At 31.5% G+C, this 24594-nt stretch overlaps 1 protein-coding gene and 1 non-coding gene across 2 annotated transcripts in view; one reads left to right on the forward strand and one right to left on the reverse strand.

Annotated features, from left to right (window-relative positions):
• Nucleotides 1–24594, reverse strand: part of LOC118188498 (uncharacterized) — a 62993-nt gene that overhangs the window by 32782 nt on the left and 5617 nt on the right. The window contains exon 2 of the mRNA XM_035358933.2: nucleotides 2196–2433. Within this exon, the coding sequence (XP_035214824.1) occupies nucleotides 2196–2433 (238 nt within the window). The remainder of the gene's footprint in view (nucleotides 1–2195; nucleotides 2434–24594) is intronic.
• On the forward strand, nucleotides 13234–13307 carry TRNAI-AAU (transfer RNA isoleucine (anticodon AAU)). The gene has a single exon. It is a non-coding gene; the product is annotated as a tRNA-Ile (tRNA).

Genomic DNA, 24594 nt, shown 5'->3' on the forward strand with positions numbered 1-24594 from the left:
AACACACCGGCTTTTACCTTTTCGAATGATAGGCTAGGAAATGTAGAAATGAGATACTTGAAACAGTCTTCTTCAGTTAGCAGAGCATTAACAAATTGCTTCATGAGACCCAATTTTATATGCAGATGAGCAAATGTAATGTTCTTTCTGTCGTAAGTGGCTGATGTAGAATGTTTGGATCTGTAGGTTTCAGGTCAGATCTTGGCGGCCTATTCGACTGCACCCAATGCTTCTCACGACCTCTGTTGTCCCACATATTCATAAAAGAGGGATACTCGGTATATCGTTGCTGGACAAGGTGGAAGCACACCATTTTAAGTTCAACACGGATGATCCATTCGTGCATGCAATAAATCAGTATGGCTAATATAATATCTCTTTATGGCTTCATATTCTTCACACAAACTGAATGGCCTATTGGTGCTGCACTAAATAAATTTCCATTGTGGAGGAGGATACACTTTAATTTGCGCTTTGAGGTATCGGTGAACAATGGCCATTGCGTTGCGTTTATAGGTTGAAATTTCCATAAGCATGCATATTTAAGTTTAAAACGGTTTAAAAATCGAACTCAACAGAAATTGTATTGCAAATTGTTTTCCAGTGTAACAAATCTGATTGAATAAATCTTATCTTTATCTTATTGGAGCTCAAACTAGAGTTACAAGTTCATTCAAAAGCTGAGAAATACCACAGAACGGCTTCTGTAGTCTTTGACTGAATTTATACCCTGCTAGTAACGCAACCTATAACGCATATAATGATAGCCAGATCCTTTTACAATACGAACTACCTTCAAGAAATTAAAAAAAGAGGGGGATAAAGGGAAAGGGAGGATTTTTTTTAATTTGATTTGTTACTTTGTCAAAACAATCCTTGAAGCAAACGCGTGGTTTTTAATTGCTAGCTTCAACGTTGTTAACGATATAGGATATTTTTTTATTAACATAAAATTCAGTTAAGGGCTCTTGATGGCAGACACGCGACAAATGCCGTATTAAAAAATAACCGTCAAGTAAACAGAATGCAATTATATTATTTCTTTCTCAGGACTTAGTAATGCATGCGCTTAAGAAGCGATATTGCATGTTTAACAATCTTGCATGTTTTTAAAAAGGTTTTTAAGGAAATACGTTTGACAAACTCTGCATAAATGACTTCTGAGTGCTTTAGATATCATGGTAACAGGTGAAAACAATCGCGGACGAAGATGTTGCGGTAAAAACAATATAGGGAGAGAACATTGGTGATCAAAACATCATAGGAGAAAAGGAAGCTGGGAGAAAATATCGCAATTCTAAAAGTCGTAGTATAAATCATCAAATCGTAGAAAATGAAATGGTTCAAAAACAGGTAGTTTTAAAACATCGTTGTAAAAATAAAGCACCAACCTATCGTCCCATGATGATATGTGTTTCTTTACTTTAAGAATTCTAAATCTACGTTCGCATAACGATTCGAAGAAACAATGAAGGATATTTTTATCTCTATATTTAATATTTTTGAATTAACTGATACATTTTTACTGAAAAGCAAGTAGGTGACTTAAATATTCAAAAATTGAAAATGAGTAGAAAATTAATAAACTTATGCATTTGACCGTTAACAGTCGTTATTTAATTAATCTCTTTGATAAAATAGGCTTAGTGGTAACATCTTTCCATAAACTTGGACTGATGATGCGAACATGCATTTAAACTTTGAAACCTGAAAACACATGTCTGAGGTGTTATTATCATCCGATAATTTGTAGGTGCTTTATTTTTTACCATATTTTCCGCTAAGATGTTTTAAAACAGTGAAGTTTTTGAATAGCATTATTTTGTATCAAGATGTTTTCAAACTGCTATGTTTTCTCTTCCTATCTTTTTCTTACGATGTTTTTGTACGATGATGTTGTCATTTTGCGTACTTTTCTCCGCGATGTATTTGCCGCGGTATTTTCGGAAGATACCGGATATCATCTGAGCTCAGTAAACACTTTTTCTTGCCAGAAAACCAAAGTTGACCTTTTAAATGCGTAATTTTATGTTTCTATTCGACTACTTTGATTTTCATAACTTCTCATATTAACTCTAATTTCTAATCTAATATTAAAAATTTAGCTATAAATCTGAGCATTCTATTAGATACATCATATTTTACTTTACAATGACTTCACTGTTCCACTCAAGTACGAATACATATATGCATACCTTCATATTCACTTTTCTCGTAAATGGGATTCTGATTTCCATAACCACGACCATCTTTCGAATACGTATGAGATTTAGATCTAGATCGGCTTTCCCCATGTTCCAGTTGGAAGGAAGAGTGTCCTGTTTCTTCTTTGGACAAATCGGTCACTAAAGTTGATGTAGAAACTGTTACATTTTTCGTCGCAGATTTTTCGGCAGCCAGAGTAATTGAAATTACTGTACATAATATCAAAACCTGAGAAAAGAAAAACAGTTTATATTAAACAAATAGTAAAGTATCCTAATTATAAGGACATAAAATAATGATACACCTTAAAGGAATTTTATATCGTTTTAATTGCAGTTAGAAATCATTAATGTAAGTAATAGCTTATAATTATGCTATTATTTAATTATAATTATGCTTATATAATGTTATTTTAAAATGCAGTTTTGTGTGACGGACTTATCTCACTTGTCTGACAGTAACATCATAACAAGCCTACGGAATTCATTGTAACAAGGAGAGCAAGACTGCGTTTGTCGTTGGCAAGAATCTTGAACACCATACAGGTGACAATACGACTTTGCTCAGTTCCGCTTCCAGTTTTGTTGGAGAGCACTCTGGAGGGGGGCGGGTCGACGCTCTCTTCCCCTACCACCAACCTCTCAAGAGGACTTGGCAGTTAGCGTCGCTAACAACTATCCCGGTTGGGCGGCAAACGCAGCTTTTAAAACCATGTATACGAACAAGGGAAAAATATAGATATTGTAGATGTCTCTTATGAGGAAGTCCTGCAACTTCCTCATAAATAGAATTTTCAGTAGTTTTAAAATATATACCATATTTACTCGCGTACTTTTCCCCTTTAGCTAACACAAGGTTCTGAATTTTTTTAAAGTATTCTATCAATTTTTCCGCTTTCTCAAGACGTTCATCAATCGAGCTTCTTTAAATTTTAAAAGTGATTCGCCCAGGCAGTAGTCGTTTTCGTCTTATTGATTTGAGTTTTGGATACAGGGGCTCGGAATGACGAAGCAATGCTAGTGATGGCCAGCAAGGGATATCTAGTGCTTTTGATGATTCTAAAGATCATTGCACTTGAAAAGATAGACTGAACGGTAAGGATGGCAACACCATGCAAGCTGCAGCAGACGATACGGATAGCAGCAATTCCAACAGCATGAAATAATTTGAAGGCTGGGGTGTGGCAGTGGACAGCAATAAGAACGTGCGAGATTCAAAATTCAAGGATATAAAAATGAAGATGTCTTATTAGACTTTGCAATGTTAATATTACAACGTATTCTTAGTGTATTCTAAATTTCCCTTAACTAGATAATATTGTGGTAGTTGCCGGTACTCTGCCCATGAATATTTTTCTTTTGTTATATTCTTATTGAACCTGCTTGCTTTGGAAATTAAATTCTTCGAATAAATTTTTTCTCTTGCTTTTTCGCACGCTAAAACTATAAAAAAAGAAAGGAACACACGAGAGTAAATATGGTATATATAAATATTATCAGCTAAAAACACACACTGATAAAAAATTTAGCTGCTAAAATAAAGTAGACAGGCAAATAAAAATACGTAAATTATGAAGATTTTTGAAATTGCTTCGTAGTTTTCGATTTTTCAGAATTTCAAACTGATGTTTTCGAAATCTCAAAATCGATTCTCAGAACAAAAATATAAAATAATAAACGAATAAATGTATGCAGAATGTAATTTATACATTTATTCATAGTGCAGCTCCATTCATTTGCATTTTGTTTATAAGTTTTGTTAGTAAGATATCTACTTTCAATAAATAATTCTTCACACTTTTACTACAATTCACACAAGAAGACGTAAGTTTGTTTTTGACGTTATGGAATTACTAATAACTATTATAAGCAAAGAAGAAATTAAAAATTTGAAAAATATGGTCAGAATTTATCAAAATCCTGATTATTATCTTTTTTACAAGAGGAAGCTTCACATAAATGTAAGCTTTGTAATGCTGCAGGTTGAGTACCAAATAAATTCTAAACATCGTAATTAATAAACAAAGCTAAGAAGCTTATAAGCAATGCTAAGTAAATCGTCAACATTTGATGATTTTATTTCAAAGTGTAAAATGAAAATTTGGCAAATATTGGGCAAACGATTGAGATAAAACATTAAAATTATTTGATACTATAAAATTATTATAAATTAGATCAATAAGTGAGCAATAGAAACGAGCAATAGAACAATCATGAAACTTCATATTTAATAAAATGAGACTTCATTCATATTTCATAACTTAAAACTTCATATTTAATATTTTTGTGTATTATGTATTAGTATTTAATAGCTAATTTTAACTGATATCCTTATTTTTTAATGCAAAGAATCGACTACATTTTTATAGACTAGTTTCGAACTCAAGGTTGGCATATCTTCCTTGTTAGTTCATGGAATAATCTATGAGGCCTAGACTTTTTTTTAATGTTTTATATACAGGCCAACCAAATGGTTGAGGATTAATCCATTTCAACTTTAACAATCCTTCTAATTGTAAACAAATTACAGGAAACAAAAAAAAAGTTAAAAGTTCTCACTTTGGAGTTTATTTATTCTATAAAGCATTTTAGAAATCTGTAAATAGCATTATCTCACAGAATTCATTCTGTAAGCCTTCGTTTTCAAAACTGTAGTTAATTCTTTTGTTTTTAATGGAAATACATGTTAAGCATATCTCCGTGAATATTGTGCATAAAGATATGAAGCGTTTTAACTAATTACAACTCTATAAGTGCATCATTAACTGGAATTTTTATTCTTTGAAAAGCACACAACAATTTGGACCTTTTTCTCATAGACTGCTTATCAGCTTATAGACAAAATGAAGGCTGTTGTCATAAAATTCTGCATTTTTATTTCAAGAAGCTTTGCAACGAGAAGTATATGTGTAGGTTCAATATCTGGGTAAGTAAAGTCAATAAGCTATCTTTTTGGAGCCTTGCTGCGTATGTTAAATTTGACTATACTGTAATTTACTTCAGAATTCTTTTTAAAAAATTCTATCCCATACTAATCGAAAATTTCTTCTTATTATACAATTATGTTTAGTAGCTAATTAAAAGTATTTCGTTTTTTTTCATCATTCTAAAAATAACTGAGGATTTCTGAATTATCACAAGTGCAGCTATGACCAAGGAACAATAATTGGCATTTATATACGTAATACAATGTTAAACTGCAATATAGCCATTAATAAAAAAAATTAAATTATTCTAGATTTTAGAAAGATTGGTCATTGCTTTAAGCTAAAACTGACCCGACTTCACTTCCTTTGGCCTTTAAACGTCTCACTATAAATGCTGTTTATAACGCTTATGTCGAGAAACTGAAGATGCTATCTGGAAACAAAGCGAAACATCAATTTTCGATCATCCATGACATTTACGAGTCTTTTTTTACATGGTCTGTTGCGTTCTATTACATGACGACCTCACAAAGAAAGTTCAAGCTAGATGGTGAAACTACAGTGCAGAATGTTAGGAAAAGGTGCATTTAGGATACTTTTCTTTCTTTTGTTAACTACAGTTCATGAAAAAAAAATGTTTTTTAGGTATTACATGGCAGTAAATGTAAATGCATATATGATACTAAACTATAAAATAAGCGTGCGATAGGATCTACTGGACGGTAAAATGATAACTCTTGACTGTAGCCATGAAGCTGATAGGTTAAAAATAATTATTACTTATTTGCTTAATAACCATGTATACCAAAAAGTAAGTTTATGAGTTTCTAACTAACAAAAATACCTAAAAATTACATGGCAGTAAAAATAAAATGTAAATATTATTTTGATTAATCCTATTTCATTTTATACTGTATTTCCTCGCGAATTTTTTGCCCTAGCCTTTTAGCATGAGGTTCTAAAATTTTTTAAATATTCACTTTTTAAAATATTCACTTCAATATTCACCCTTTCCTCAATAGATCCAGAGAACGAGCTCCTAAATTTTAGAATGGGTTCGCCTCCGTAGTGGTTATTTTCAGTTTAAAAGAAAAACGCTAACAAACTATATGCGAAGGTCACACCGAACCTTTTCCTTCTAATTGTTGAGCTTTATGCCAGCCTAATACAAGAATCGACCACCACAGTTAAATGAATCCGAACTGACATTCAAGCTACGTTAGCTATACATTTCACCATCTTTAAACATTTATAAATGATTTAAAGTCTAAGGAGTAGCAGAGACAACATCAAGAATGAGTGAGATTCAAGTTACAGGGAAGTAGAAATTAAAGTATCTTTTTATGTATTGTAATATTACTATTACTATGAATTCTTGTTGGAATGCAAGCTTCTTTTAAGGAAACAATATTGTGATAGTTACCCTTAGTTTATTCCTCATCTCGACCATGATATTTACGAGCCTTTTTTTCACATGATCTATTGCGCTCTATTATGTGGCTTACTGTAACCACGTCCTCTGGAAATTAGATTTTTCGCATAATATATCCCCCTCGATTTACGAACGATAAAGTTATCAAAAAAGGGTGAAATAAGCCAGGAAATACGGTATTAATTATGATATGATATGAGGGACGCAGCCCGACCCTCCTTGCAGACTTTACGTCGCCATTATAGCCTTTTTGCGGGGTGCGCCAGAGCAAGCTAGAAACAACACCTTCAACAAACAGACATAAGGAACATAACTAAAAGACAAAATTAAAATCTCTACTGCAAGCTTATAATGATTAATCTTCTCCATCATTTTCCATGCAAATTTTGTCAGTCTTTTAAATCATTTAAAATATCATATATATTAAAAACATCATTTTTCTTAAACTCGTTTCTGATATCAGTAAAATATTTATATGTTTCCACATAATGCTCCGCAGTTCCCGGCCAGATATCACAGAGGTCAGACTCTTGTAATTTAAACCTTTTAAAATAGAAAGGAAAACGGCCATGATCTGTAATGATTTGGTTAACGTCAATGTCTGAATAACATAAATCTTTTTTAAGTTTCACAAATTTCATATAACTTTTATTTCGATCAGACCTTTCCCACTTCTCCCACCCTTTATCATAAATATAATTTTTCATAATAGTCACAGCTTTCCTTGTTGATCCTTGTTTCCTTGTACATCAATATCACGACCATTAACATCGGTAATTGCCTCCTTGGCCAGTGCGTCCGCCCTCTCATTTCCAAAATATCCAACGTATGCTTTCACCCAATTAAACACAATATTTTGATCTTATCTCAAGTCTTTATATAATTCTCTAATATCTAGCATTAACTGGTTGTCTTGATCAGGTCGTGAGAGAGCTTAAAGAACTGTCTGAATAAATATGTATATCATATTTCCCTTTAAGAGTCTTTTTAATCCATTTCAATGAATAAAAAATAGTCATAGCTTCCGCTTGATAAAGTAAGTTATAAATATTAAGTTTGTTATTCTCAATCTCTGTTCCATAATAATATATAATGACGTCTCCCAGACCTGACCCGTCTGTATAAATGTCAATTTCTCCTATTTTTGGAGCATCCAAATAATACGGAATAAAAATTCTTTCAGCAGGGTGAATCAAATTTAAATCAAATTTCTCAAAAGCACACCGTGTTACAATAGATTCTCCATATAATTTAAAATCAATATTTCCTGTTCTTAAACGAAATTTATCATAATAAAAAACAAATAGTTTGGAGAGAGAGGGCATACCCGCCAGGATACAAACAACTTCAGTAGAGGTCGAATCACAAGTCTCGTAGATTGACCTTATTATGGCATTTTTCATATACAGAATTTCACTGGGGAAGTTCCTCCTGTAATAATTTTTTTGAAAAGAATCCCCCGTTTTAATGCCAAAATCCTTTGGCCGAATAGAGCTTGAGATTTCATCAAACATATCAATATTAGTAATTTTTGCCAATAATCAACTCTGCGTCTCTATTTATATCATCATTATCTTTTTTTAACAATTTTGCTTTTCAACCTAAGTACGTTTTTCCTTGTACTCTTAACATCCAGAGAATCCGCAATATATCTCACTTCCTCTTTAATCTCTTCAATACCAACTTGATAAGTCATAGTAATATCCGTATCTATAAGTCTAAGATTTTGTTCCATGGCCAATTCAACGATCTTGTCCAGACCCTCAATTTTGTTTGATATCTCTTTGCTAATTCTGGTCCTTTCTCATTCTTTCAACTACTTGATACATGGTCTTAGTTACGGTCAATATACTTTTCAAGGATCTAATGGATTCTTCAACTTCTGGATTCTGCAGCCTTCTATCATTATCATTTTCAACTTCATTCATCTTTTCCTTTCTTTTTCCACTTTTATCTTCCTTTAATATCTTTTACTGTTTGATAATCCTTTTCAATTTCATTATTTTTCACAATATCGTTATCATATATATATCTCATTTAAATCTTGAACAATTAAATTGTGATTCGTTACGTCGCTTTGAGCCAATTTCATAATTTCACCCTCCATTTGATTCAATAGTAAAGTAAAATCAATAATCACTATATATAGGCCTTTAATATCCAAGATAATTCTTACAGAAAATTCATTATATCAAATCAATTCTCGTCTCACCGCGGAAAGCAAAATTTAAGCACTCATTATTTAAGTATACAGATAAAAAAAATTTCATAGTCTAAATTAAAACAATATTTACAGATTCATAAATACTATATAGCATTAATTCTTTTTCAAAAATACAAATATAGAATTTTGAGCAAAATATTAATAATAGTCAATAGGCCAAAAGCTAAGACCAAGGTGCAAAACACCTTCAATTGTAAAAAAGCCTGACTCGCACGAAATCTCAAAACATCTAAAAAAAGTTAAAAAATACTGTATTGAGTCAATTATAATAATGAAACTTCATAAGTAATATAACGCAGATGTTCAAGTAGTCATACTAAAAATTCAAAACACGCAGAATTTTTAAATAAGTTTCATGCAAATCAGGTAAATTCTCAAAAGTCATAAACAGTGCATGAAACAAGTTTAATATAGGTGTGAAAATACGTAAGCAATATTAAATAAGTGTTCAATTTAATTTACACCACATTAAAATTCAATGCACACGAATTTTGTAGATATGCTATATGCAAACTGAGTAGATTCTTAAAAACATTAATAATCGAAGAAAATACTTAAAATAAGTTCAAGATATATGTGAAAAGTCTTAAGCAATATTAATAAAACATTCAATTAACCTCATACAGCGTGAAATTCTACTAAACACCGTTTCTCAAACAACAAGAAAATAACAGGCATAAACAAACTCGCAGGTTAGGCTTAGCCAGCTCCGGAACTTTAGATTACCCAAATCGCTTTAAAAAGACTTGCATGCTCTATCCACTGATTATTTCAACGTTGGAACACAAATATAATGTAAAGCAAGCACATAAACTTGAAAAAGCGTCATATTTACCAAAATATAGACACAAATTTAAGAACACATTAAATCGCACACAACATTGCGCTGACATGCGCAGAAGAAAATATTAATATAGTATTGCGCGAAAATTTCTTTTTTAAATATTAGAATGACCTTGTGTCTCAGTCTTTCGTGTCACCTTACGTTATGCTATGCTCGCTGAATGTCATTTATCGTCTAGAGTAGAACGGTGCTTCGGTGCACCAGGGTACCTGGGCCGAAGGTCCTACCCTTTGTAGAACAATTTAGGAAGTTCTAAGGTTGATGCAAAAAGAACCCGGTGATGATCTTGAATGAGTTTTGAAGAGTAGAGTAAAGCATCGAAGATAGATTATGAAGTGGGAAAGCTGTGCATGACACAAATTTAAGATAGTAAATAAGCAGTAACTGCAGGTCAGTAAACCGACGAGCTAGTGAGCAATAATAATAATCCGGTGACAGTTGGGTAAATCATGAAATTAAGGAAGAATGTGACTGACTTACTCAGAATAATTCAATTTTCTTCTTCCGCAATTCTCATAAGATACGTAAAAGCTTTGAAACCTGCAAAAAGTTTATCAGCAACAGTCCTGGCTTTGCTGATTCTTTCTATAAGCATGATAATGTTTTTCAGAAAATCTTGCACCTTATCATCAAATAACCAGTTCGTAACAGCGCTTGCTTCCTTCGGGATTTGAAACCTCTGACCCTTTGACCTTTTCACTATACTTAGGTTTTGCAGTAGCGTTAACTTCATTGCTTTCTCTGTTTTCATCCAGGTTTTCCAGGTTTGGAAATTCTTCCTGCGTCCAGCTTCGTGGTGGTGAGGGGTTGGTTCTTAACTTTTCTTTCAAACTTCTTCTGGTACGCTTTGCACCCACGATAACTACTTACATGTCCCTGGCCGCAAAATAAACAGGTGGGGGTATCTTCAGGCTTTTTAGGGCAAATCCTGGTACTATGGTTTTCACCACACTTGCAACATCGCTCCTGATTTTTACATAGGTGTTGTATATGTCCATAATCCTGACAACGGTAACATTGTGTCAGTCGCTTCCTAGGGGCAAACTTCTCTACTTCAACATTAAAACTGAACATGCTGTTAAGATTGAAAATAGCATTTCCGGCTTCGTTGCTAAGTAGTTCCATGAAAAAGATGGGCAGCCTTTCAGTAAATCCACGTCTGGTACTCTACATTGCCTGACTTTAAAAATCGGGAACTTCCTGCGTTTTAAATCATTAAAAATTGCCTCCTCAGTTAAGGTTTCCGGAATGTTTTTCATGATCGCTTTCACGTTCTTCTCGCTCGGAAGTTGGTAGGTATGAAAAGGAATACTTTTTTCATTCAGTACAGCAGTCATTTTTCTTGAAGTCTTCCATGTTTTTGACGTTAACATATATGCTGTTCATCTTCAGATTAGCTTCATATTCCTCTGTACAGTGAGTTAGAAAAATATCGTCAAGCTTGAGCCATTCCACAGCGTTTCGCCGAAACACAATGGGTGAGGGCGCTTCCAACCGAATGTCATTTAACGTTCATCAAATACTTGATTTGGCACTCTTAATTTTCAAGCTCTTCCATTTCATGTGGCACATCGTTTATCTTTCACGTAAAATGACTAGGTATTAAGGATTGTGGAAGTAAGCCTCAGATTTTAGTAAAGTATTCCTGTTCAGGATATATTCCGGAAAATGTCCCTGATAATAGTGACAAATGGACACAGAAATTATCTACAGAATTTCATATTGAAAATATTGCCAGCAAAATTAAAAAAAGAAAAAAAAACTTGCTGAAAGGTTCAAGTTCATATATTTTAGAAAAGGAGAGTTATTTCATATCAAACAATTGAATAAAATATTACATTTAAAGAGATATATTAAAGCTGAATTGTACGAATGGAGTAATTATACAATCTTACGAATATAAAAATGAAATTGAGCAAAAGGGATCAAAATATTTGCCATTTTTAGGACATTTATATTTTCTTCTCTGCTTACTGGGCGAACAAAAGTAACTGAAAAATGTATATTTTGATAAATACAATGAAACCTCTCATAGCTACCCACTCGTAAATGACTACCTCTAAAAAACTGAATAAACAGCGACTTTGAATAATGCTAGTCATACTTTCTAAGACCACTTATATAGAATTAAAAAATCATTCGAATTTGTGGTTTATTTATAATAAGTTACACCAAAACATATTTATTAAACCATTGAAATAATAATACTTATGCTTTAAAGAATTAAACAAGGCCCCTCCCATCCTAATCAATAAATTTGTCGTGTCCTAAATTGAATTCGAAAAAAATCTAGTTGCTTTAAAATTATAGCATGGTGTTGTATGCAGCAAATGTTTAAAGCATGATATTTACATCTGCATATTGTTAATGTTTATACAATAGAATAAGGTTTCCCAACTTTTTCCTAACCTTTTTCTCGCACATAACTATTTTCTCGTATTTTGAAAGAATGATTTGCTTTATAGACCGCTTCACAGTTTTTCCTATAATATACAGTATACAATATAATCGTAATACAAATAACTACACTTAAATAATTTAAATATAACAGTTAGAGTAAGAATATGAAACAAAATTACAGATTCTAATTGCAGAAAAGTTCGATTTTAATGAATGTGATGACAGCGCTTGAGGTACCAAGGCCATTTTTTAAAAAAATTTACATAAAATTGCATAATTAATTGTTAGATCATCTCGTTCAAAAATATTCATCCTGCTTCTTAATTTCCATTCTAGTTCTACGTTCGTATTTTTTGGGTTGTGTTTTATTGTGTTTTTGCGTTTCACTTTTTATGCTGCGCTTATTGGGAAAAAAATATGTTTATAAAAGTGTTATTCATATTTAAAATATATTAAATAATTTTACTGTATCTTTCTGTTATATTTATTTTATATGATTTCTTCCTTATTGTGCGATATAGCTTTATATCAGTAAACAATTAATTATAAATTTTATACGAACAATTTTTTTTTTCGGGGTGATAAAAAAAATTCAGTGCCAATCATGATTATGCCCATCATTGCCGCACATATTCAACTATCAACTTGCAGTCGACTTCTTGATCATCATTGACTCTCTTTAAAAGTTCATTGAACCTTAGGGAGTTAAACATCGTTAATACCGACCACCTTGGGAATCCCTGCTTTAAAGAATCAAACAAGTTTCCTACCATTCTGGTCAAATTTTTCTTCTCCTAAATTGCTTCAGAAAAATATGTTTGCTTTAAAAATAAAACATGGTACTACATGTAACAAACTGTTGAAAACATTATACTCATATCTTAATATTATTTAATATTTATATTTTTGAATAATTAATTCATGTTTATGTTAAGGAAGCGGCAGATATCAGTATAATTATTCGGATAGATTTTAAACATGCGAAGAAAAACATGTAAGCAATTTCTCGATTTAAAAAAAAAAAAAAAAAAAAAAAAAGGTTAAACAAATTTATCTCTCAGAATTAACTTTATCTTTCACAATGAAATTTGAAAAGCATTCAGATTAGTTGACCTTGGAGAATCGAAAACGTTTCGGTTAACCGATATCAGCAAGTATTACTTCATAACTTATTTCTAGTTAAGTTTGCCAGCGCTTGTGTCGGCCCGTTAGCTCAGTTGGTTAGAGCGTCGTGCTAATAACGCGAAGGTCGTGGGTTCGATCCCCCCACGGGCCATGTTTTATGTTTTTATTCTGTCATTTAATTAATTAAAAAGAAGACTGTGCACTTCTCTGCATATTTTAGTAAGTTTAAAAATGCTTCCGAAAGGTTCTTCTCCCACTTTTCTTAAGCAGAATATCTAAAAGACTAGTAATGGTAAATAAACAAACTTTATTTCTCAATCAATTTTTTTTTCAATTAATTTCTCATCGTTTTGAAACAGCTTTTAATTTTGCTCAACAGTGAATGTTTGATTTCATAAGTTGATTTCAGTAGTTTTGCTTATTTAAGAAGAAGAGATGAGATCTCTTTGTATGTGTCTCTTTCAGATTTTTTTCTTTCACATATTTTTTTAAGTATTTTTAACTTGAAAAAAATGTGAATAAAATATGGAATATTAAAAAAAAAATATCGAATATTAATTTGTATTTAACATGCTAAAAATTTCAAAGTCAGATTCAGATTCAAATCCGTAACTGAAACATAAAAGGCATTTTATGAACTTTCAACGGATGCTGTCACTAAAGGCAAACCCTTGCAACAGATTACACTTTTATGCATTGTAAATAAATTTATTTATATTTCAAAATTTTTAATTTAATAATCTGGTATTCATTAGTTGTAATTTTTAAAAATTTTTTCACGGGTATAAAGCAAAGAAATAAATATTAGGAAAACATTAGCAGGTCACATAAACGTTTTAAAATTCATTTTAATTATAAAACAATATTTTATTGAATGCAATCAAATTATTACAATTAAAATTAATTATAAATTTATTTATTACAATTCAAATTACTGGCTGATAGTTGATTATGTGATTTTAATAAAATTCTTCATTTAAACTTATTTCATTAGGGATATATTTCTAATTTAATCAGTTTAGTTCGCATTTCGCGGGGAGGCAAATCTACATAAAAACTCAATCTTCATTAAAAATTGTAATATACAAAAACAAAAACAAAAAAAAATTACAGTTAAAAACTGGTAAAAAAAAACAATTTTTACAATTGAAATTAAGGTTTTTATTCCAAAAAAAAAAGAAATTCAGCCAGCTGGCATGAAGACTAAATTTTTGGTGCAAAAAACTGAAAGTTAAGTTTTGATCACACTGGGCAAAAATTCTCTGAAGTTATTGCACGAACTGACGTAATTCACTATTTTCTTAAGAATTTCAAATGTAAACAAATGGTGGCTCCGTTAGGCTTATCAAACTTAAAGTTTTAAATTGTTGATATTTCTACAACTATTGCATGCAGATTAACTAAACGCATAAAAACCTTAACTGGAACATAACATAATTCAATCACTTTTAAAGCAAAAAATGCACAATTTACCAACATATAAGAATTAAAAAAAAAAAAAAAAAAAAAAAACTGAGCTCACCGAGCCGGGTAACAAAAGAGCTCTCTCCTCTTTCTCTCTCTCTCTATATATGTGTGTGTATGTATATACGTTTGGTGCTCCCGATTGCAATGAAAACGCGAGATGTACAACTATATGTTATAGAAAAAATCTCTTCTGAATCCATTTTACAATCTGTTTAGAATCCTTTCTTCTGTCAGTGCGTACAGAAGTCACGCAAAATCATGGTTATAATGGATTCGAGAGCGGTCAAAATGGATATTTTCATTGAAATATGATACCTGAAATTCTTCGCGATTACAACACTTCCTTTGCTTCGTACAAGGAAATAAAAGTTGCTCAAAATTAAAATTAATGATTTTGTGATGCTGATTCTTTAAAGTTAAGTTACAAAGGTTACATAGAATTAATTTAGTTAGTTAGTTTTGAAAATAGTGCTGTCAAATATTTCACATTTAATCGTCTAGAAAGAAATCTGTTGTGGATTCATTCTTCTTTTCTGTTTCCAGACGATGCAGGAAAATCGCTGGGCTAACTTTTCAACATTACCATTTAAAGCTAAAAGTAAAAATTTTAAAAGGCATTTTTAATTACTTTCACCAACATAATTTTTTTTCATGCCATGGTACAAAATATTCTTCGGGAATAGAATGTTAGTAAAAGCACGCTGGTTTATTTTGTTTCATTGTTAAAAAAAAAAGTGTTAATTGCAGTTTGGAAGATACGGTTAGGATGGGCAGGATTCGCAGCACACATTGCATCGATATCCTAACTATATTTAGCCTCTGTCCCTTTTTTTAATTTCCGTAACGAAGAGAAATTTTAAGTAAAATATTTTCACATAGAGAAAGTAAATAAATTTAGAGCAATTAAACATGATATTTGGTTTTAAACTCAGGTTTTAAAAAAATATTTTCATAACATTGTTTTACATCCATTACCTTCATTTTCTTTAAAAATTTAGCTTCTACAGTACAATTATTACTAACTTACTATCAAAGATCTGCAATAAAACAGCGCGTTTCTGAAAAAGCTTGATTTCGATATCTTTTTAAATGATTTCTTTTTTAAATGTTCTTTTTCTCATCCACTTTGGGATAAAATTTGTCCAACTGATTACTTCACACGCACCAAGGATACAAAATATGAACCGGATTTTTTTCGCGTATTTCTTTCCCTAGCTTTTAAGCACCATATGCTGAAATTTTTAAAAATAACACCGCAATTTTCTCCTTCTTCAGTGTGTTCAGAGAAGAGCTCCCCCAAATTTTAAAACAGATTCGTAAACGTAGTTATTGTTTTCGCCTTACTAACAAAGACTACCTGCAAACAAACAAACAAAGACGCCTCGCTAACTACCTGCGAAGGTCACTTCGAACATTTCCCTTTTAACTGTGGAACTTTATGCCAGCCTAATACAAAAAACCGATCCATTGTAGGGAAGCAAACACGAACAGACATTCAGTTTATGATTTCGCCGAGTGAGCTGCACATTCATCTTCTCTAATTACTTATGGAGGCCTAAGGGGTAGCAGAAACAGCAATAAGGACGAGCAATATTTGAGTTACAAGGAAGTAAAAATGAAGATATCTTATTTCGTATTACTTTGTAACCTTACTGGAATGTAGGTTCGTTTTAATGAAATAATATTGTGATATTTATCTGCACTTTATCCATGACTGCTTTTCATTTATTGCGCTTTTACTGCAACCACGTTTTTCGAAAATTAATCTGTTCGTGTAACTTCCCCCTCTTAATTTTCAGATGATAAACTTTTGTTGCTCTAATATTACATTTTAAGAAGTATTTTTTAAAACTTTCTTATGTATATGCTTTTTATGTTTCTTATATATATGTATTAAAAAAAAGGTGTTTTATTCAATAAATGGAAAGATCTGGATAAAGGCAGGTTTTTTTTTTTTTTTTTTTTTTTTTTTTTTTTTTTTTTTAGTACGTAGAAAAATTAATTACTATGCATAACAGTAATTTGAAGAATTTACGTAAATAATTATGGAAAACTAGAAAAATTATCTAAAAAAATTCATGTCATCTTAAGACATGAACTGGATAGGGCAGATCTCCTATCTTGAACAGGGTAACACATAACATCTTGAACATCATGGTGAGTGATAATAACTTCTCCAGAAAGATTCGTATAAACATAATCAAGTTTAATAAAATTTTTTATAAGTTTTTTCTAGTATATAATATCTAATTCAAAATAATATCTAATTTTTATATTAAATATTCCAACTAGGTTTTATGGCTGTCACGTTAGTAAAATAAGCAATTATTTTTATTTATACTCTTTCTCCGTCCTAAATTATACACAAGATGCATTCATTCCTGTATATTTATTATCCTGTATATAAATCTAAATTTTTAAACATTTACACGGTCCTTATCAATATATTTAAGAAAATTTTCTGCTCATTATGAAAACATTTTTGCTTGCCCTACAACGAAAATTGACCGAGATATATAATTTCAAATTTGGGATATTTGACATTTTTAATATTTCCTAAGAAATCGGTTCATATGAATAAATAAATTACGGTTATTGATTTTTCCTCCTTAAATACCTTTTTGTGATTTACTGCGCTCCTTTTACCGCACTCCTTTACTTCACTCCTTTGTGTGATTTATTGTTGTGCAGTATTCTTTAGTTTATAATTTTGTTGTAAATAACATGACGAAAGAAGTTTTACACAGTTAAGCTTGCAAAAGGTATGAATGCGGTATTAATATCATTATGAAGTTTTATTACTTTAAACATCGTAAGCTAATGATAGTACAAAGAAATCCTTAAATTAAAGTACTTTTAATTTTCATTTTCTGAAAATCATGCTACAAGCTGGTTATGTCCCAATACTAAATGCCGCCAGTGTTTTCCAGAACGTTAATTCCATAAGGTTCTCTAAATGATTTCTTCTTTTTGGAAAAAAGAAAAACTATATTAATCATTACTTTTTAGGAAAGCCTACTTATAAATGCTTATCTAATAATAATCTATTAATGGAAACATTTTTCTAAGCTGGTATTTTGTTTATAGTAGTTAAGTACAAACGGGAGCAATTGCTCTTCAATTTGTGCACAGCTCCTGGATGTCACCTCCAACAATAAACTGAAATTCCTCTGTCAATTTTTGTCGTTCGAGAATCAAACATTTTCTATTTATTTTTTATAATGAGTGTAAAAGTTTCCTACATATAAGTATCGAAACCGGGAGAACGTACAAAATGTTAGATTTCATAAGTTTTAATACAAAATATATTAAGTTAAAGACGCCAAAACATAAATACCCGTGTCATTTAAAACATTTTTATAATCGGAAGTATATGTCTACGACCAACGGTTGCGGAAATAAAGATCGTTAAAGACTTTTGTGGACACGGTATATAATGAATCAAAATCGGCAAGTTTATTTTTACCGCGTTTTTATGGTACTTCCTCTTACTGTAACAGAAGAACTTAAAGCAATCTGGGCTAAGAAAATAGCTTAAGTTTTTAACTCCAACGGAAGAAGTATCAGAAGAATTTAGTAACACTTCATAAATCAAGTTATATTTTTGCTTTCCTCGAGTTGAGTAAAAAGAGGAAGGAAGCTGAGGTAACATAGTAGAAGGATAAAGGAAAAGAGAAATAAATATAAAATATCGAAATCTAAGAAATACGTGGAAAAATTCAATTTAGATTTTGTGTGACAATAAAAATAACGAATTTGTTATTTAAAGGAAAGATGAGTTGTTGATACATAAATTTTGATAAATATCGTTAATTGAATTCTCAAATATTCGATCGAAATATTGCTCATTTTTTAATGAAACTGTCCTTAAATTTTATATTAACGTCATAATTAGAAACATATTAGAAATGGTAAAAGACTTAAATTGAAAATGAATTTCTTTTTTTTTTTTTTATTTTTATTTTTTCAATTTTTCTTACATTTTTCGTGTTTTAAGTTGATCAAATTCTGATAACTCAAAACGTAACTATGCTCCTTGGGGTAAAACATAGATAATTCAATAATATTCTTAATTATTTACTTCCTAAAGAAGAGGTTGGAACAAATTACCTGTCTTTGAGCTCTATAAATCTACTTCTGCAACCAGTTTTTATAGTGTTTATGAATGCACATAATGTATTATACATATTTAAAACCATAGAGTAATTTTTAGATCAGTTTTTAAGTCACGCTGTTTTAGTACTGGGTAATTGTAACAGACCTAGGTTTTCTAGTTCCATTTATTGAGGACAATGGGACATTAATTTATGGTTACTTGCTTGAATGAAAAGATTACAATGATGAAGAATTTTGATATCATTCTATTGTTGCTAAAATGTTTATGTATATACAAAAAGGTTAGGTTAGGTTATTTAATTACGGCAAAGCCTCGAGGGCTATCTGCCTAAGGGAAGGGATGCCTTCGTGGAGGACTTTCTGAGGGGAACTGGCTCGTATACACGTTACACATGGGGAAAACTACGAAAACACCCATGCAGCCAGCCCTTTCGCGGGATTCGAACCTCGGCCGAACTATCCGTGTTCAGCGACTTTACCGCTCGGCCGCTGGTGAGCGGTATATACAAAAAGGTTTTGTTTGATTTAATTATTAAAGTATTAAGACTTTTTAATAGAATATTGAAGTGCTACAAAACATATAAAATTACGCTACGAATAAATAAAAAAACCCGCAATAAATTAGTTCTAATTAAATTCAAATAAATGTTTATAAGAAATTATTTAATCTTAAAATAGTTAGTGTAAATATAATAATAAATATAATAATCTGTTTAAAACTGTAAAATTATGAGTTACTACATTTTATTATTGCTTTTTAAGTTTAGAAATAAAAATTTAACTTTCAAAAATGAAAAATATTTAAAATTTTGCTATATATCGTAATGCAATGTAATATATGAGTGTGCTGCAGGCCTATAATAATCGGCCTCGTTATTAAAGCAGCACAGCTAACGCAGATTGAAAGAAAAAAATACTGTTAAAGACATCAAATTCTCTGGAAATCTAAACTCTTTCCTGCGGCAATAGAATCCCTTTATGTTGCCATGTTCTTCCAGAACATGTCGCAGTAATACGCAATCTTCGACGAAATGTCGTACATTGCCTTCAGTACTACAAAAATTACAAAGACTATTATTTTGCAAATTAAATCTTTTCAGGTACGCCGCGAAGCGCCCGTGACCAATTATTATATCATTGTAATGAAAATTTCATATCATTCTCATATTTTTGGATACTTTAAAGTTTAATAAAAAAATCTTTCTTCCTCCCCCCCCCTATGTTCCCTTTCTCTTTCCAGCAATCATAATAGTAAAAATCCTTGATTTTACCAATAACCATTCTTTTCGATGCCTGAATAGCGAACCCATTACCCATTACAGCCTCGTTGGCCAGCATGTCGGCTCTCTCATTGTCGACTGTAACACCAATATGGCCTTTCACTCAGTTCATTTTCTCAACTTTTACAAGATCTTTTATATATGAGACCAAAATAGTAGTTTTATGAGCATCTACTAGTGCTTCCAAATCAGATAGTGAGTCTGTGTATATATTTAATATACACAGATACTCGCTCTGAGAGATAGTTTATTGATAAATTGTATTCCCTTGATTATTTTCATTTTTATCCAGTGCATTCAATTTGTATTTGCATTTTTGTGTTAGCATTTCGTCCGTTTTAATTTCCTTTGCATTTGTTATTTGAAATGTATTTTGTGATTTGTGAAGATTCTTCTTTATGCTACTTGGACGCGGTAGGTATTCTTACACTTAAAAAAATTTCCAAATATGTGATTTCACCTTAACTTCTATTTACGTCCCAGCTCATTATAGCCTACTACTGATGTATTCCATCTTTCGAAATCCGGGTATAGTGGTCTTCTCCTTCTCCTTCCTTCCTCCGATGTCCCTTTTGGAAACTACCGTCAAGACTTATTCATATGAGGTACCCCTGGAGCTTTGCAAGATAACTGAGCCGGACACGTCAGGCTTGACTCAGTTACCGTCAGATATCGGCTCAATATCCGTCAGATATTGTAATGTTAATATTACTATGTGTTCTTATTGGAATGTCTATTTCTTTCAAAGAAATAATATTGTAATAGTTACCAGTAATTTATGCCTAACTACTTGTAATTCGTTTCATTCTTACTTTAACTTCGTTCTTCGAGAATTAAATTACTCGCATAGTTTGCCATCTTGATTTTCGAATGATGAAATTAGTTAAAATATCTGATGTGTACACCACATGGCTTCCTTGCAAGGAATATTAAATTAGACGCACTTTTTCTTGCATTTTCATTTAAACTTATTGGATTGAATTAAATCTACTTCGTCGATAGCGCATAGACCACAATAGAAAAAATGCACTCTTTAAAATTCAATATATTTGCTTACCATAGCGACACTCTGGCGCTAGGTTCACTTAACAGCGTTACATTTCGTTCATATTATAACTCAAAATGCATATAAGTTTATATCATTTGAAGAATTATCTAATCGTTGCCACATGTTCTATTCAAATACTGTAATAAATCTAAAACGATGTATAAAAGAAATTCAGCAAACAAAACAAAAAAGAAACAGTTTTTCGCAGACGATTCAGTATTTCTCATTCAATTAATTCAGTTATCACTTTCCGACAAGGCAAAAATACATAAAAACTCAAAATATCTATATTAAAAACTACGAAGTAAATCTTAGACACCTATTTCCTCGAATAAATTCCAGAATGGATTAAACATGATTTAATTCGCAATAATAAAAGAAGGCGTTATATTTGTTGTTGCGAAGCTTAGTTTCTCTAGATTGACAACCAATCCACTGTTTTGCCAAGTTTAAAATGTAAAAAAACATATCTATCATCGCAAAATGAATTAGGCTTAGCTGCACATAAACAACTTTTAAATTGTTGATAACTTCACAAATATTGCATGCAGGTTTACTAAAGGCATAAGAAACTTAATAGGAAAATAAAAACAACATAATTCAATTAGTTTTAAAGCAAAAAATGCACAACTTAGGAACATAAAGACTAAAGAAACTGAAATCATTGAGCCGGTTAACAGAGTGGATTATATACGTTTGGTGCGGCCGATTGCAACCAAAATACGAGGTGCACATCTGCATGTTATAGCAGTCCTATATACAAAATTGCAGCGTTCTGAGGCTACTCGTTTTTGAGTTATGCGAGATACATACGTACGTGCATATATAAGCACCAGACGCCACGAAATATTCCGAAATATTCGCTTCAGAATTCCTTTTAAATTAGTTTTACAATTTTTTTGGGGAAAAGAGTCCTTTATTCTGTCCTTACGTACGGATGTCATGCAAAAACATCGTTAAATTGCATTCCATAGCGGTCAAAAGGGATATTTTTGTTGAAATATGATGCCTGAAAATTTTCGCGATTACTATACTTCCTTTTTACTTTGTACAAGGAAGTAAAAAAGAGGGGGGGGGATATAATATAATTTTTTTAAAAATTAAATATCCAACAGGGGTCTTAGAAATAAGAAGAAAGCACCTCTTAATGAATCACAGAAATAATAAAGCACTTTCTTTCATTTCTTAGATATAATAAGTCTTTGAATTAATTAATCCTCACTTCTTCGTGTAATACAAAAAATTGCAGTCAGTTTTTATTAAGTTTACTTAAGAAAGCATCAATTTAAATCAGGGTTTTTTAATCTTTTTTCAGTCGCAACCCCTTTTTATCATTGAGATTTTTTCGCGACCCCCAGGACCCCATAATATTTACGAAAATTTTGTGGGATCCCATAAGCATTGCTCAAATCCGACACACGCGTGAGTGAAACTGTCAACTTTTTCACTTTTACTGTAATATACATATTGCAGTTTTAGATCATTAACTTTAATTTCTAATTTTAAGACACAGAACAATATGAAAATTTTAAATAAGTAACAGACGAAATGACAGCGTCATGTGCAAAGCAAGTAAAATGAACGTTTATATTATAAAAAAAAAAAAAAAAAACGCTTTGAAACATTTTCGTTTTTTTCATTGTCTGTATTGTCTTATCTTTATATATTTTCAGATACGTTGCGTAAAAATATTTGGTAATTGTAAAATTGTTATAATAAGTTAAAGAAATATCAAAACTGCTAAAAATTTTGGCGACCCCCTGCTGTAGGTCCCGCAGTTTAAGAAACTCTGCTTTAAATAATTACTTTGATGATGAAAAGTAATTTTTACAATAATAAAAATTAATTTTTTTATCAAGTAATTTCTCACATTATTAAGCTAAATTATTAAAATTTTCTAGAATATGTAATCTGCAGATATTTAAAAAGACAAAATGTGATCTGACTTCTTGTTATGCGCGTTTCTACGTAAAATTCTGTATTTTACTTCCTTACAGGGAATCTAAATTAGTTTTACCTCGAAACTTCAAAATAAATATAAGCCTCATCCAATTTACAAAAATTAGTATTAAAATGAGCGAAAGTGCACAGTTAATATATATTACACTTGTGAGGTTTTATGTTAGTTAATTAGCTATCCCATTACTCGCCGCCCAGACGGTGTAGGAGTTAGAGAAGCCTACTGCGGTGCCGAAGATCCCGGGATCGAATCCAGGAGAAGGTTTGTAAATATATAGTACCTTTGCGGCGTGGGGCTCTAAATATATGGCGAGCCGAAAATCCTCGAGAGAGGGGTGATTGACCCTCCGAACAGCCTCCGGGTGCTTCCTCTCAAAATTGAGGTGGCTGTAGAAGACGAAGAACCTTGAAGCTCTGACAATCATTCTTCCATGAAATACGTGAACAAGACAACAACAACCTCATCTCTATATTTCTACTTTTGCCTGCTCCAACAGTATTCAAATTAGTTAATGTAACTTAAACGCAGACCTTCTTGAGAGACAGAGTGTGGCTATCGCTGACAGCCACTTTGTTACTTCACCCAGCTGCAGAATTATTTGAATCGGCTTTAGCTTTGCTAGCCGTAATTGCTTCACGACAGAACCGAGGCCTGAATCAACCTTGTAGGAACGCTTTATCTTATATTTAATATTTTAATTTCTTTTGAATACATGTTCCGATTCTGTATTAGTAAAATGAAGGATCTGTGAATCGATATATGAGTTGGCTCCTCAGTGAGGAAAAATAGTGGCTCCTGGAGCCGATAGATTTTAAACACACATAGTTGTGCACTCGAAGATTTGCGTCTCAAAGATGAAAATTCGATTTTAAAATTAGTTCTTTTTATTTTCTTTACGTTTTGAGCGAATTTAAAGAATTTTTTAAACTTTCCTGTGCTCGGAGACAGTATTTTTTTATCTGTCAGTTTCAAATTTATAATCATTGCAAATTCCTTTAAATGAAGTGTTTTCAACCTCTACATATTTAGAACTGGAATTTTTATTATTGATTTTTAATAATGTTATTTGATATCTCTTTCAATAAATTCTTCACTTTAGCTGTATGCCAATCTTACTTGCTTCGCTGCTGGGAGGAGTATTTGTATGTGACGTCTTTCGAACTGGAGAGTTCGAAAAATTAGCAGCGATTGTAAACTTTTCTCTTTCAAGGTCCATGCAATTGTAAAATTTTCTGTTCACATGCGATTTTCAGGCTTTTTTCAACTAAATCCGGTATACTGGTGCTCATTTTGGATACTACTTAATGACTCAATGAGACTCAGTACTTAATGAGAAGTTTAAGAATTAGAGCTTAATACAGCAATACCTCAATCACTGTCGTACTACAGAGGTGTTGGCCTAACTTCTTATCTGTACCTGTATTCTTACATTTTTCTAAATTTTACAAACGCATGCCACTTCTACTAATATATTAAACGCATGCCACTACATGGCTGCGTAAACAGCTAATAAGAAAGTAAAGAAGAAAGTTTTAATAACTGTGAGCGAAAATAATACTGTTGCGAT

Source organism: Stegodyphus dumicola, chromosome 7, assembly GCF_044657685.1.
Source record: "Stegodyphus dumicola isolate Sdum_Otavi_A_Nest chromosome 7, ASM4465768v1".
Classification (NCBI taxonomy): Eukaryota; Metazoa; Arthropoda; class Arachnida; order Araneae; family Eresidae; genus Stegodyphus; species Stegodyphus dumicola.